We start from the raw sequence: 13174 nt of genomic DNA, 5'->3' as shown, positions 1-13174 counted from the left end.
CCCCCTGCCTCTCCTGCACACCATGGCCCTTTTCTCCACAGGCTTTCGACCCTCATGCTAGCTCATTGCCCTGCCTCCCGGCACACTGGGGGTACGTGCGTCTTCGATTCTTCTCAGATGCTGTCTCCGTCCCGACGGGCTTAGGAGCTGCTTGATGGCGGCAGGAGACATTTTCTTTTATTAATTCTCCTCCTTTTACTTCCAGATTTATTGCCATTCCGGTTGCCCGAGGTGTTCTGGCCTCCGCATCAGTGACCCTGGGCTGACGACTGCTCGCGTGGCACTGATGCAGAGCTAGCCACAAAACGCCTGCGGTGGGGCGTCGATAGGGAGGTCTGGAAGTTTTACGTGGGGCTCTCTTTGAATCGAAGTGTGATATAAAGATGGAGGTTATGGATTCTTGTATTGTCTGTCATACCGGCTCACCTGTATAATATGATTTTGGGGTTCACTACCCAGCTAAAATGAGCCCATCAGATGGCAGACGGCTCAAGGCCGAGGGAAATACGCAGGTTTTTGTTTGTGTGGGGTTTTCTTTTCCAAAAGGAAAGATTTGTTATACCAGCAAAAATAAAATAAATATCATGGGAGGTAAGTATAACTCAGCATGTGAATTATCAGTTTAATGAGTCACATCCTCCCTCCTGGGTAACCTCGAATCACGAAGCTACTTAAATATACACTGCAGAGAAATTGACCCAGAGGCAGAGTTTGCGTACAGCACCGCCTCTGGAGCAGAGACGGGAAGCCTGAAAGAGAACATGGAAGAGGTTTTTAAAAGGTAGAAAAGGTGATTACTGTATTTTTATAAATTGTTTTAGACAATTTTTATTTCTAGAGTAGATCCCTGAGCTCCAGTATTCGAGATATAGCAGGATATATACTTTTGTCGTTGTATATATACTTTTGTTGTTGAGAGGGACTTATTTTTACTCCTTGTTAATTCAGAGCAAGCCACAATATATTTCACTCGAAATGCAGATTGTAGTCAAATCGGGCATTTCTTGTTTAAGAAGAAAATATTAAACGATTCAGTTAATTTGCATTGTGGTCAATACCCGTCACCACATAGCAGTCGAAAAGTCATTCCCAGTGAGGAAGGGTGAAAGCGTTCGGATAAGCTCCAGCCAGCCGGCCTCCAGAATTCCCAGGGCGTCGCTAGTCCCCTCGTACTCCGAGTTTACACTAGGTGGCACGCCAGGAAAGACGAACAAGTGTGTGAACTTGGTGCTGTGGATGCAGAAGTCTTTGGCGGCAGCCATGCTCGTGGGTTCAGCGTTGGGAGTCAGCTGTTTGATCTGTGATTGTTTTCTCTCCCCCTCCCCCCAGGATGAAGTGTCCTCTTGCTGGCACAAATAAAAGATTTCTAATTAACACAATTAAGAACACACTGCCCTCCCATAAAGAGCAAGACCACGAACAAAAAGAAGGCAGTGAGGAGCCTCCGAAAAGCCAGACCCAGAAAGAAGAGAACCGGAAGCAGCACAGAGGCCACCCTTACAAGCACAGCTTCCCGGCCCGAGGCCCCGGCCGCCACTCACCCCCCAGGAAGCGGGGCGGCCATGACAAGTATGAAAAGCGGTCAAGCAGGCGATGAGGCAGGCCCGGGGGATGAGCCACAGGTGCTGTTCGCCCCGGACTGGTGCTGTGCAGAGGTTGCTGACGACAGGCCTGGAGCTGGCAGAGCAAACATCTGGGAGCGATTCATGACAAGCAGAAAACGACCTAGGAACTCTTCAGGGACATTATGAGTGCAAAGGGGCTTGCTCGGAAGAGTCTTGGCAAGTTAAGCTCCTCGGGCAGTGTAGTGTACATATGTGTCGTTTCTGTTCTATCTTGTTTAGAAGTTGGTTTCAAAATAAAACTAGAACGTAAAGGTTTTCAGAGACCGTTAAAACCAGTTCCAGTTTTTCTGATGTGTTGCAATTGTGGCCATTTCTCAAAAATTCTCAAAAAGAATGAGCTACTCGTAAATCCCACGCTTTACCTTTTGGGGTGACAAGTTTGAAATTTAGAAATCATCAGGCCAGGAGTCATATTTAAGAAAAGGGCTGGGAATCTACCAAGAAACGTTTGGATGCTCAGCTTTGTTTTCCTTAAGTGAACAATCTAGGAAATTCTCAAAGTGGCTTTGAATCTAGTGCTCCGTGTCAATAAGCGAAGGTTAAAAATTGGCTCTTGTTCCTCGTGCGTTCTCAAACTCATTCCCGAGATAGAACGATTTTTCTATATTTAATTTTTTTGAATATGTAAGTTTTAAGTGGTGCTTTTAAAAGAATCTCCAGAAGTTAAAATGAACATAATTATTTTACTGCTATGTCTTATTTAGCTAAAGACCTGTGATACCACTTTAGTGTATTTGTTTCAGAAATCTTCACTTTAAATAAAAAAATGTGTTTACTATGCCCTTTTTTTCCCCCCACCCCGATCTTGGCACGGATCTCTTTTAACGTACAATCACAAGCTTTGCAAACCTGTATTCTTCCTTTTATACTCAGGAAAATGTCACCAAGCACCCTCTTCCCCGGTCCACAAAAGGAAGAAGAATCTGTCACTCTGACCCCCTCCCCAGTTTTCCAAAGCGTAGCGCTTATGCCTGGCTGCTCCGGGATAATCACCCTGTCAAGGCCCTGCTCCCTGCTTCCTGGCAGCCAAGAAAAGCCCTTTCTGAAGCTAGCAAGGGACACATCCGCAAAGTCCGCTTTAGGGTCTTTACAGAGAAGCCAGAATAGACCGTCGCTCCCCGCACCAAGCTGCTCTGCCACACTCTCAGTCTGCTCTGAGCTCAAATCTCAGGGGTGACAAGCCCAGAGCCGCCCACGACCCCTGGGTCTCATCCTGTCACTTTCAAACACAGAAGGGGTAACTCGGTTCAGATGACTCTCTCGAGTTGTGTATTAGCTGTACGATTTGGGCTAAATTCGACATATTTTATATTTCAATAGTTGTTCGAAACAGCGGCCGTGAAAGCTTCTTAAATTCTTGTTATAATTAAGTAAAACAAAGTCGAATTGGATCATTTGTCGGTGCGCTCTCTGGAGCAAACCGGCAAGTTCCTCGTCTCAACGGAAATGATTTTAATGAGCATATTCTGACACGCTCAGAAATAAAGGAATCTCCAGCCTAATCAGACTTATCTTTCTTATGTATTTCTGTTCAAGGATAAGCGTTCTACAAAATCATCTTCCCTTTTAAAACCGCTGTTCCGTTTCGGAAAATTTTCTCAGAATCGTTAACACCTCCAGCAAGGGTAGCCATGGCTTCCTGTATATAAATGTCAAGAGCAGATTATCCGTTCTTATTCTGTATCTATACAGTAAATGTTAGGGAAGGGTTGTGTCCTAAGATGTCATGCACACCAGCCACGTCCTGCTTACTGGCCCGGTTGAGAGGTTTTTTTGAAACGTTACTCTCTACTCTCCAACATAAGTATATTTAGAGACCACAAAGCCCAGGATAATAGAGGTTCCAGAAGCCGAGTCTTAGTCCCGCGTCTGTATCTGGGGCCTCATCCGGGTCACCTGCCTGGACTGCATCTTCCTCCCCGATAACGAAGGTGTTTGGACCAGGTCTCTAATGTCGAAATGGGTCGAGACAAAAGTTCGAAACGTCCAGCCCTAAGTTTTAGGAACTGCATTTCTCGCTAGGAAACAACGAGACATGGACACAATTTCAACTTAGCCGTATCCGGTCACCTGGGAGTGGCCGGTCTTTCGGAACAGCGAATGCGCGATGGGGCAGGGGCCGGGTGGGCAGAGGAGGCTGAGTCCTGACCGGCCTTTCCAGTCTGGTTCTGGAAGATGGCCACGGAGTTTTGAATTTCTGTTATTTTGGGGGGTGGGGAGCAGGGAACAGTAGACCTGCCTGCTCAAATCCAGGCAGCTTTTCATTCCTTTCTTTGCTGATGGCTATGGCTCAGCGTGGCTTCCGTTTTCATGATTAATAATAATATCTGCCCCTCCCAGAGGAGTATCCGGCCACGCCGGTTCAGCAGACGTGACACGAGGCGAATTCGCGGTGAGAGAAGCCTCGCCACATCCTCGTAACTGGCCTCACAGCAAGGGAGGCTGCCCTGACCCTGCCTGATCGGTGACGCTCATGGTCTGTGGCCTCTAGGCCAGATGTTGTTAGGCCTTTTTTTAGTCCCGCTCGATCGAGATATATTCGACATACAAGATTGTCAGTTTAAGGGATGGAGGGCGATGGTTCGATACCCATTGCAGAATGGTCGCCCCAGCAACGTGAGTTAACTAACGCATGTCGCGTTTCCTGTCGGTCTGGCGAGAACGTTTACCACCGGCCTTTACCTGTGTCCATACGGTCACCTCACTGCCCCATGGAGAAGGTGCAAAATGTTGCTCCTATTTTGCACATAAGGAGGCTGAGGCAAGGTTAAAAAGTTTGCCCAAGGTCACGGTAGTGGCGGAAATGCTATCAGAAGTCGGGACTGTCTGGATCAAACACCTACATTCCTCCCTCTAGTCTTGGCCACACTTGGTCCAGATTCGGCTTCTCGGAGCCCAGGGCTGGCATGTCTCAATGTATACATGGCCCAAGGGGCCCAACTTAGAGCCTAAAGAACTTTTTTTATAATTAGCGCATTTGATTGGTTGACATTTACCCCTAGAGACCTGAAGGCAAACGCCCCGCCCAAGGAACACTTGCACTGGTGGAGGTTACCCCTTGGGGCCATCCGAATCCAGCGGAAAAGCCAGCCATTCTGTGGTTAAACAGCGAAATGGCAGCCGAGGGGGTGAATCTGGGAGAAACGAACCTCACCCGCGTGAAGTGGATATTTTAGGCTATTTCATATTTAACCTCGCCTTTGCTTCTGTCCGCAAGAATAGCAAGATCTGGGAGTTCAGAAGTCTTAGAGTTAGGGCCTCTGGTACTATAAGATCTTACGATCCGAGGGGAGTATACTTAACTGCCTGTCCCTCTCCTGCCTAAGAAAGGCGTGTCAGCAGATCGCAGGTGGAGCCCTGCCCTAAGGCTCATCTGCGTCTCGATGATGAGAAGCTGCTTTGTCTAACGGAAACTCTTGTTCTCAGTTTGGGAAGGACTGCCAAGTAGGGTGCACTCATGCACACAGGGACACATAAAGGAGTAAGTAAATTAATCTACACTAAACTGGCAGGAAAGCATCGTAAGCGGAATTCAGAGGAATCTATGATCATCGGCCCAAAACCAGCACAGATCCTTTCATTTTCATTTTTTAAAAAAAAAAAAGCCAAAATTTTTTTGAGTTCCAAAACTATGTACTTATCTAATGAATCTTAAATATATGTGTGTGACTTTCAAAAGATAACACAGAAGGCAACATAGAATATATAATAACCAGCTCATGAAAAACTATCAGAAACACACTAAGAACACAATAAAAAAGTGGCAAAAGATGGACTATTTACAGAAAATACTAACGTTCGATGAGCACATGAAAAAATATTCATCTCCCCGGTAACCAAAAAAAATGCAAATTGAAGTGGTTTTTTTGCCTTTCAAATTAGTTATTTTTTGTACTGCTGACGAGTGTATTAGCAACAGAGTAAAACTGGCTCAATATTTCTAGGAATCGTTAAAATGTTCTCTTTTGCTAACAAAGAAATCCTGCTTCCGAGAGTTTGACAGGTTTTGTGTTCAATTGAGTGTATACTCTTATCTAGATATCTGCTAAAACTCTCCTTAATTATTTCACTTTTTGCTCTTGCCCTTGTTTTAATGATTCTGCTTTAGAACTATATGAACAAACCTAGCAATAATATCAATGTAGAAATGTAAATAAGTCACAGACCTTTTTTCTGCCATGCTGATGACATTCGTTTGCAGTTCTGGCCACACAGTTAAAGGTTGGAATGGTCTTCTGCAGGATGCGGTTATCTGCTCTGAATTCGTGGCCAATAAATTGTTCTTTTTCTCCTAAAGCCAGAACACGCCAGGTCTGGAAACCAGGAGGAGAATGGGGCAAACCTCAAAGTTTAACTTAATGAGTCACTCTCAAAAACGTGAACTTCTTATTCCTAAATCCGTGAGCTCTGCAGGTCTGTTTAGTACCCAGTGAAGAAAGAGGACTTCTGGGGTGGTGGTTCCACTGGATGGGGAGTTAAGACTCTTCCCCATGGCAATTTCCGCCTCTAGGTCACACTGCTGAACTGGGAGTGTGACCATGAATATCGAAAGACAATTGACGTGACATCCTGGGAACTGGAGGATGCTTAAGAGGAATCTCGGAGCACCTCCATGATACATGGAGTTAGTTGCAGGACAGACAGCCTCAGGACCGGAAAACCACTTGGCTAATGTCGACTATGTGATGCTAAGTCTTCCTCTTACAGTTAAAGTGTGTTGCTGCCTTGTAAGAAGATCCCGCTTCCTTTCCGTTCACCCTATTGACCTTCCAAAGCTTTCCCTTACACCAAGGATGAGGAATCACAATTCTTGGAAAGGTATAATTAATAGCCAATGGATATATATGCATATCACGGTGTAGATTTACGTTATCTATGGAGAAGGGAAGAATGATGAAGGAAAACTTTTATATGACATATTCTAAAATCTAAAACAACTCTGAAAGAATATTGTCATTCCCTTCCTTTGCAAGCACACATTTTATTTGGTTTACTGTCATTGCCCCTGTTTTCAAAAATAAACACTTGAATTACTTTTCCAACTTATAAGTTTATTTGAGCGCGAATCGCTTTACCTGTAGAAAGATGGGGTGGAGATCTTGGGTTATACTCATGTATAAAAGAGAACCTGTGAAGTTCATGTATTAAGAATTGAAGTGAATGTCTGCTTCTGGCCAGATGGAGTAACGGGACATATTTGCCATTCCACATGAAACAACTAAAAAAAAAAAAAAAAGTACGTAAAAAACAGTTCTCAATATATTGGGTAGCAGGCAACCTAGGACAATGATTTCTGAGTATAAGAAAACAATAAGGTGACCGTTGTGACTTCTCCTGCGTGGATAAAGTTTCTAGGCTCCTGGGCAAGGAAGGGGACTCCAGGCAGAGCCCTGAGATGCTATTTTTCTAGAATGTAGAAATACGATTGAGTTTTTCTATGTCGATCTTGTATCCTGCAACCTTACTAAAGTAAACTCATTTGTTCTAGTAGGATTTTGGGTTTTTGTTTTTTTGGTGGGTTTTGGTTTTGTTTCGTTTTGGTATATCCTATAGGATTTTCTACGTAGATGTTCACATGATCTGCAAAACAAACCAACATAAATACAGTTTTAATTCTTTCTTTCTAATCTAAATGCCTCTTACTCCTGATTCTTGCCCTATGGCACTGGCTAGACCCTCCTGCGTAATGTTGATTAGAAGGGATGAGAACTGACGTGTTTTTCTTGTTCTTAAACTTAGGAAAGCATTCGACATCTCGACAGGAAGAATGATGTTAGCTAAAAGTTTCTGTAGATGCCTTTTATCGGTTTAAGGAAGTTCCCTTCTAGTTATAGTTTGCTGAGAGGTTTTAAAATCTGGAATGGTTACTGGATTTTGTCAAATGCTTTTTCCGCATTTATCGAGATGATAATAAGGCTTTTCTTTCTTGGTTTGGTAATCTGATAAATAATAGATTGATTGTTGCCTATTAAGCCAACCATGTAAAATCTGGGGTAAGTTTCACTTGGCCTTGATATTTATCCTTGTTGTATGTGGTTGGATTTGATTTGCTAAAATTTCGTTCAGTTTGTGTCCATGTTCATGGGGGATATTGGTATATAGTTATCTTTTCTTGTACTATTTCGTCTGCTTTGGTAATAAGGTAATGCTAGAATCATAGAATAAGTAGGAAAATAGTCCCTCTTTTTAAATTTTTTGGCAGAATTTGTATAGAACTTGATATCATATCTTCTTTATGGAGTGATCAATGAAACCCCTTCCACCCGACATTTTCCTTGTGGGAGTTTGTTTAACTAAGAGTTCAATTTACTTACATGATATGGAAACATTCAGATGATCTGTTTCTCCTTGAGAGAGCTTTGCTAATTTATTCCATTTATCGGTATGCGTTGTTTATACTATTCCCTGATTACACTTTTAATAGCTGTAATTATGTCACTTCTCTCATTCTCGATATGGGCAATGTATGTCTCTTTGTTTTTCTAAGCATACTGGGCTGGCACGTTATCGATTTTCTTGATCTTCTAAAGAAGCACATGAGTCCGATCCCTGGTATTGTCATCGCAGTCCCTTTTCGATAGCCGACTCTCCCCCTGCCCTCCCTCTTATAGGACGCTCGCGATTACATTTGGGGCCACCTGGATAATCCAGGCCGACTCCCTCTTCTCAAGAGCCTTCGCTGAATCACGCATGTGCAGCTTCCAAGGATTATGATCTGGAGATCTTCAAAGGCCACAGAGAGAAGAGGGAGGGATCGTGGTCAGCTGGGGACCAGGAAGAGTTTCATGAAAGGAAGCCACGTTTGGTCTGAAGTTTGAATTTAAGCCTTCTCGAATGTTTATGACGGCAGCACCAACGTAAGGGCGACCGTGCATCCTTACAAACCGAGAAGTGCCTACGACTTGGGGCTAGTCCTGGGAAAGTTATCCTAAAAGGAGTGTCGAGATGGCTTCCTCAGTCACACCTGCTCTGAGCTGCCTCTCCACAGCCCGACAAAGAAGCAGCATCAGGAACTTCTCGGAGATAAAGGGGAAGAAGGCTAACAGGGGACTGGCAAGATTGGAGGAGAATGGCAGGGTGGTTTCCTGCTGGGTCCACTCAGCAAAGCTGGCGCTGTGTTTCCCAGAATTGCCTTCCCGTATGATTCTAGGTTAAGGGCAGAGGGGAAAGTCACGCGTGCCTCAAAGGCGGCAGCGAAGCAGCATCCCTTAGGCTCAAGATTGTCGCAAGGTGCGGGCACCCCTGCAGCTCCCGCATGTGGTGGCCGACGTGCTGGCCTCCTTGTGGGTGGGCCTGCAGCTGCCCGGCTCCCACGAGGCCTTCACCAGCAGCTCTGAGTGTCGTGCCAGGCACAGGTGCAGCTCTGTAAAAAGAAGGCGGCCTCGTCTGCAGGTCGCCCATGCCGTCCAGGTTAGAGGCGGTGCAAGGTGGACACGGGGTCCGGTTTGTCTTCTTGGCTGCTCCATTGTATTTCACCACTTGATTTTTCCTTACTGCCGGGCCTGCTGACCGCAGCAACCATATGCCCGCCACCAGACAGCAGAGGCACGGTGTCCGTAGACCTCGTCACCGGCTCACGACTATGAAAAGTCCACTGCCTGCCGAGCCCCTTGATCCATGTCACTCATCATGGTCCTGCTTCCCAGACAGAACTCTGAGTGATGCAGTGTGGCCTGTGGCAATGACCCTGTCTGATGAAAGGAGGGTCGGGGGTGGGATGTGCCCTTTTCATTACTTTGGAAAAGAAAATTCCAAGAAGTTGCTTACTTCACCAATGTGCAGAGTATACATGAATCCGTCTTATTGTTGGGACTTTCTCCCACAAAATAATTCTTAAGGACCTCAAACTGTGAAATCTAACACGTCTCTCTTGATAAACAGCCACCGCGTTTTCCTATTTTGTAAAAATTCTAGACTTTTAAGAAAATGAAAGAAGTCAACCCACAATCAAAGTGTAACGTTGGTTTTCATCTCAAAATATTTTTATTTAGCTAAATCCTTTTTTTCCCCCTCTTTAGAAAACCTCTTGAAAAATCCCATTTGACAAGGGATATTATTACAGTTTGTAATGGCCAACATCGGGGCAAGACTTTTTTTTCTCTTTTGTAAAATCAATTTGAGTTATTTACAATGAACTTAAAAACCATGAACTTTAATGAAAAAGCTTGACAGGTTTGATGTATGATAGACTAAAGTTTCAAAAAAAAGCCAGGAAAAGATTTTTTTTTTCTTTTTGGCCGTGAAATAAAAACATGGGTCTAGCCACTCAGAGTTGCTTCTAAGAGAGCAGTGAAATAGAGTTGCCCAGTGATTATAAAATATCTACAGAAAACCAGTTAACAAAGGAGATGTAAATGTTTTTCCATCAATGGAATAATGTATCAGGAGGGGGTTCGTTTCTCCCAACAAACAGAATCGGGTGTTTTTGTGTTTGTCTGCAGGCTAGTTACTGATTACACTGCTTATTTTATTCTGTTAAAGTAGCTCCTAATAATTATTTTTTCGCTAGAAGCACAAAATAGACGGAATGTGGGAAATCTAAACGGAAGGGTCCAGATTCTGGTCACTGACGGCCCAAAGTACAGGATGCATGTTTCTCGACACACTCCATCATGCCTTCCACTGAGTTTGCACCCCAGCTCCTTGCTTTGTGAATGCTTTCGAAGCAGTTGTAAGCGGTCTCCCAAACATAATCTTCAACTGGTTATTTCCTTTGACCACGGACTGTTGATTTAAAAGGAGCTCTTTTTTATTTTCAAAGGAAATCCATCCACTTTTCCTGTGTCTGAAGGCGAGAGAGAATAATTGTGTCATGGCACCCAGCCCCATGTGTTTAGAGCCTTGAAATGATCACAAAATTACTTTTCCCCTTTCGTTTATTTTCCACTTAAATCCTGTTTTACAGTAATCATTCAAATGACTTCTCTACATGGTCAGCTAAATAATGGCTTTAGGAGGCTGGCTATTTTAAATAGTGGAGACTAAATAGCCACTACTCAGTACAAATCTTTGAAGAAGTGTTTGTTTAGCAAATGAGAAATGTCTGGAATATGAATGGAAATACGTCAAAAATACAATTGCATTTTTTTCTAAAACGGGCAAGAAATTATAGATTTTATTCCTCGTTTGTAACTTTCTTCGAGATTGCATTTGCAATTATCTCTGCATGAGATAAAGAGGAAAATTGAACAAACTTAGAGAACAAAAATGCTTCTAAAGTTATTAGTGATATCCACCTAATGATTTACTAATTCATATTAAATCAATGACAGCTATCTACATATTAAATCAATGACTTAGCAATATATATATACATCAAATAAGTTATTTAGTTGGGAGAACATCTATACCGAATTCTGTCCCTTTCACAAATTATTTGACTCTGTAAAGTTTATTCTCTGGGATGAGTTCATTTTTCGGCTAAGTTAAACACTTAAACTACAGGAAGATTATAACCCGGTGTACTCTAAATTAAGTTTGACTCTTTGTTTAATTGGGTAGTTTCTGTTCAACTCCAACGCCTCCAGCCCCAAACAACGACGAATACGTCAAACAACGATGGGGTTACTGGGTGAAGTCTACGGCCACGCCACCCTGAACAAGCCCGATCCCATCTGATCTAGGAAGCTAAGCAGGGTTGGACCTGATTAGTACTTGGACGAGAGACCACCTAGGAAGACCAGGTGCTGTAGGCTTTAAAAAAATAAAATAAAAAATAAATAATGGGGTTAATAGGTGAGAAGGTGCTTCCCACTTGAGCCCGGGAAGAGGTGAGCTCAGGTAGCCCATGAATTGATTCATGACCACTGTGGGGTCTAAGGAGATGGTAGAGCTGGATACATTGAGATAACTTCAGGAAGAATTAAAATAATTGGTAGACTTTGTCATTTAAAAATTGGATTAAAAAATTTTTTTTGATGACGCTTTGTTTAGAAAAGGTCAAGATGTAGAGAGAACGATGGAATTAGAATTTGTCAGAATCGTTGCAGTTGAGGGTCAACAATCGATGCTAAAATTCACGGGCAGAAGTAACATGAAAAAAAGGTATCTGCGTGGTGTTGAAATATCTCCCCATGAGACACTCGTTAATTACAAAGGGAGAAATAGTTAAATTTATAGTGGAGAAACCTGGCCTTGCCACCTTGGCCAAAGGTCAAAGTTAACGTTACCAGTCAAGGAACAAACCAACACAGTGTGCCTCCGAGGACACACACCTGAGGACACAGCACTCCTGTCTTACCACCACGTGGAACCTGAATCCGATCATGAAGAAACATCAGAAAATTCCAAACTGGGGAACGTTAGATGAAATAGCTAGACCTTTCTCTTCAAAAGTGTCCCGAAGATCAGCTGGAATGTTTGCCAATTAAAAGGACACCAAATTGACCTGGCAGCTAAATACAGTTCATTATGGACATGAGCATCTGCCTTTGTAAGCAGGGAACAAAATCAGAGAGTTTCAGAGCTTTCCCCACACCGCCAGTTTATGATGTTACGGTGACCCGATCCATGGAATTCGAACAAAAGAACACAGATCATAAAGGGCAGGAAAAAATGGTTTTTGTCAGAGGTAATTCTGTGTAGTTGAAAACCTATGAATTTCATAGAACAGAGATCATGGGCTATTAAACAAGAGATTCTCCAAAGCGCAGGCTGAGCAGGGGAGTTAAAAAAAAAAATGCACACAGAAGGGACACCAGAGGAATCTCCCAAAGAGCTGCCCCATCACCACCACCACCCCCCACCCACTTGCCCTGAGGACACTGTGACAGTCAGTCCTGCAGTGGAGCGAGGGTACCACACTACGTAAGTATCGACAAACATTGCCCCGTGGATGTCATAGGTAGATTTTAGAGTTTTGGTTTTACTTTGCTTTCTTACTGCATCAAACCCTTTTATGGGCCTTTTAAAGGAAATGAGTGTCCCTTTCAAATGCAGAGTTTTGACATTTTGAAAAAACGATATGCATCTACGGCCATGCCACCCTGAACAAGCCTGATCCCTTCTGATCTCGGACACTAAGCCGGGTCGGTCCTGGTTAGTACTTGGATGGGAGACCATTTAGGGAGACCAGGTGCTGTAGGCTTAAAAAATAAGAGATTGTAAACTGACAAAGTCTTTGCAATCTGTGAGGTCAACCAAGGATTGCCTCGCCTAAAAAAAAAATAGAAAAAAAGAATGGCCCAGTAGGGAAAGAGAAATCGAGGATGCCAGACAGAGAGGGGGTAGTTTCTGAGCCAAGCCCCTAGCAAGGTGGGAGGCAGTGGGATTCTGGAATCCAGGAGGCGCTGACTTTGGGAGCAGGGGACAGGCGGCGTGTGTGGGTACAGACGGGGCGCGCTGGAAGATTAGGTCGCGGGAAGATGAGTATCTCTTTATCGGCTGCTATTTTTCAATGGAATAGTGGAAATACGGAGCTCGGTCAACATCCGGGTTGGCGTGTGTGTAGGAGCGGAGGTCTGAGGCAAAAGAGGAACGAGCAGAAATCTAATTTGATAAACACAGGGAGCGAGGGACAGGGCCTGCGTGGTGTGCGCTTTCTTAAAGCC

The 13174-nt window shown here is 43.8% G+C and overlaps 1 protein-coding gene and 2 pseudogenes across 2 annotated transcripts in view; all 3 read left to right on the top strand.

The window, feature by feature from the left end:
* LOC120602547 (protein POLR1D) overlaps positions 1-2416 on the top strand; it is a 37723-nt gene extending 35307 nt beyond the window's left edge. For both annotated transcript variants that reach the window (XM_039862856.1, XM_039862857.1), the window contains one exon: positions 1330-2416. In XM_039862856.1, the coding sequence (XP_039718790.1) occupies positions 1330-1597 (268 nt within the window). In that variant the 3' untranslated portion in view covers positions 1598-2416. The remainder of the gene's footprint in view (positions 1-1329) is intronic.
* Positions 2417-11201: 8785 nt separating this feature from the next.
* On the top strand, positions 11202-11320 carry LOC120603140 (uncharacterized; annotated as a pseudogene).
* A 1272-nt stretch (positions 11321-12592) lies between these two features.
* Positions 12593-12711, top strand: LOC120603183 (uncharacterized; annotated as a pseudogene).
* Positions 12712-13174: the final 463 nt, after the last annotated feature.

This window comes from Pteropus medius, unplaced genomic scaffold (assembly GCF_902729225.1).
Source record: "Pteropus medius unplaced genomic scaffold, Ma_sr-lr_union100, whole genome shotgun sequence".
Classification (NCBI taxonomy): Eukaryota; Metazoa; Chordata; class Mammalia; order Chiroptera; family Pteropodidae; genus Pteropus; species Pteropus medius.
This window is presented reverse-complemented; position numbering and strand designations above follow the sequence as displayed.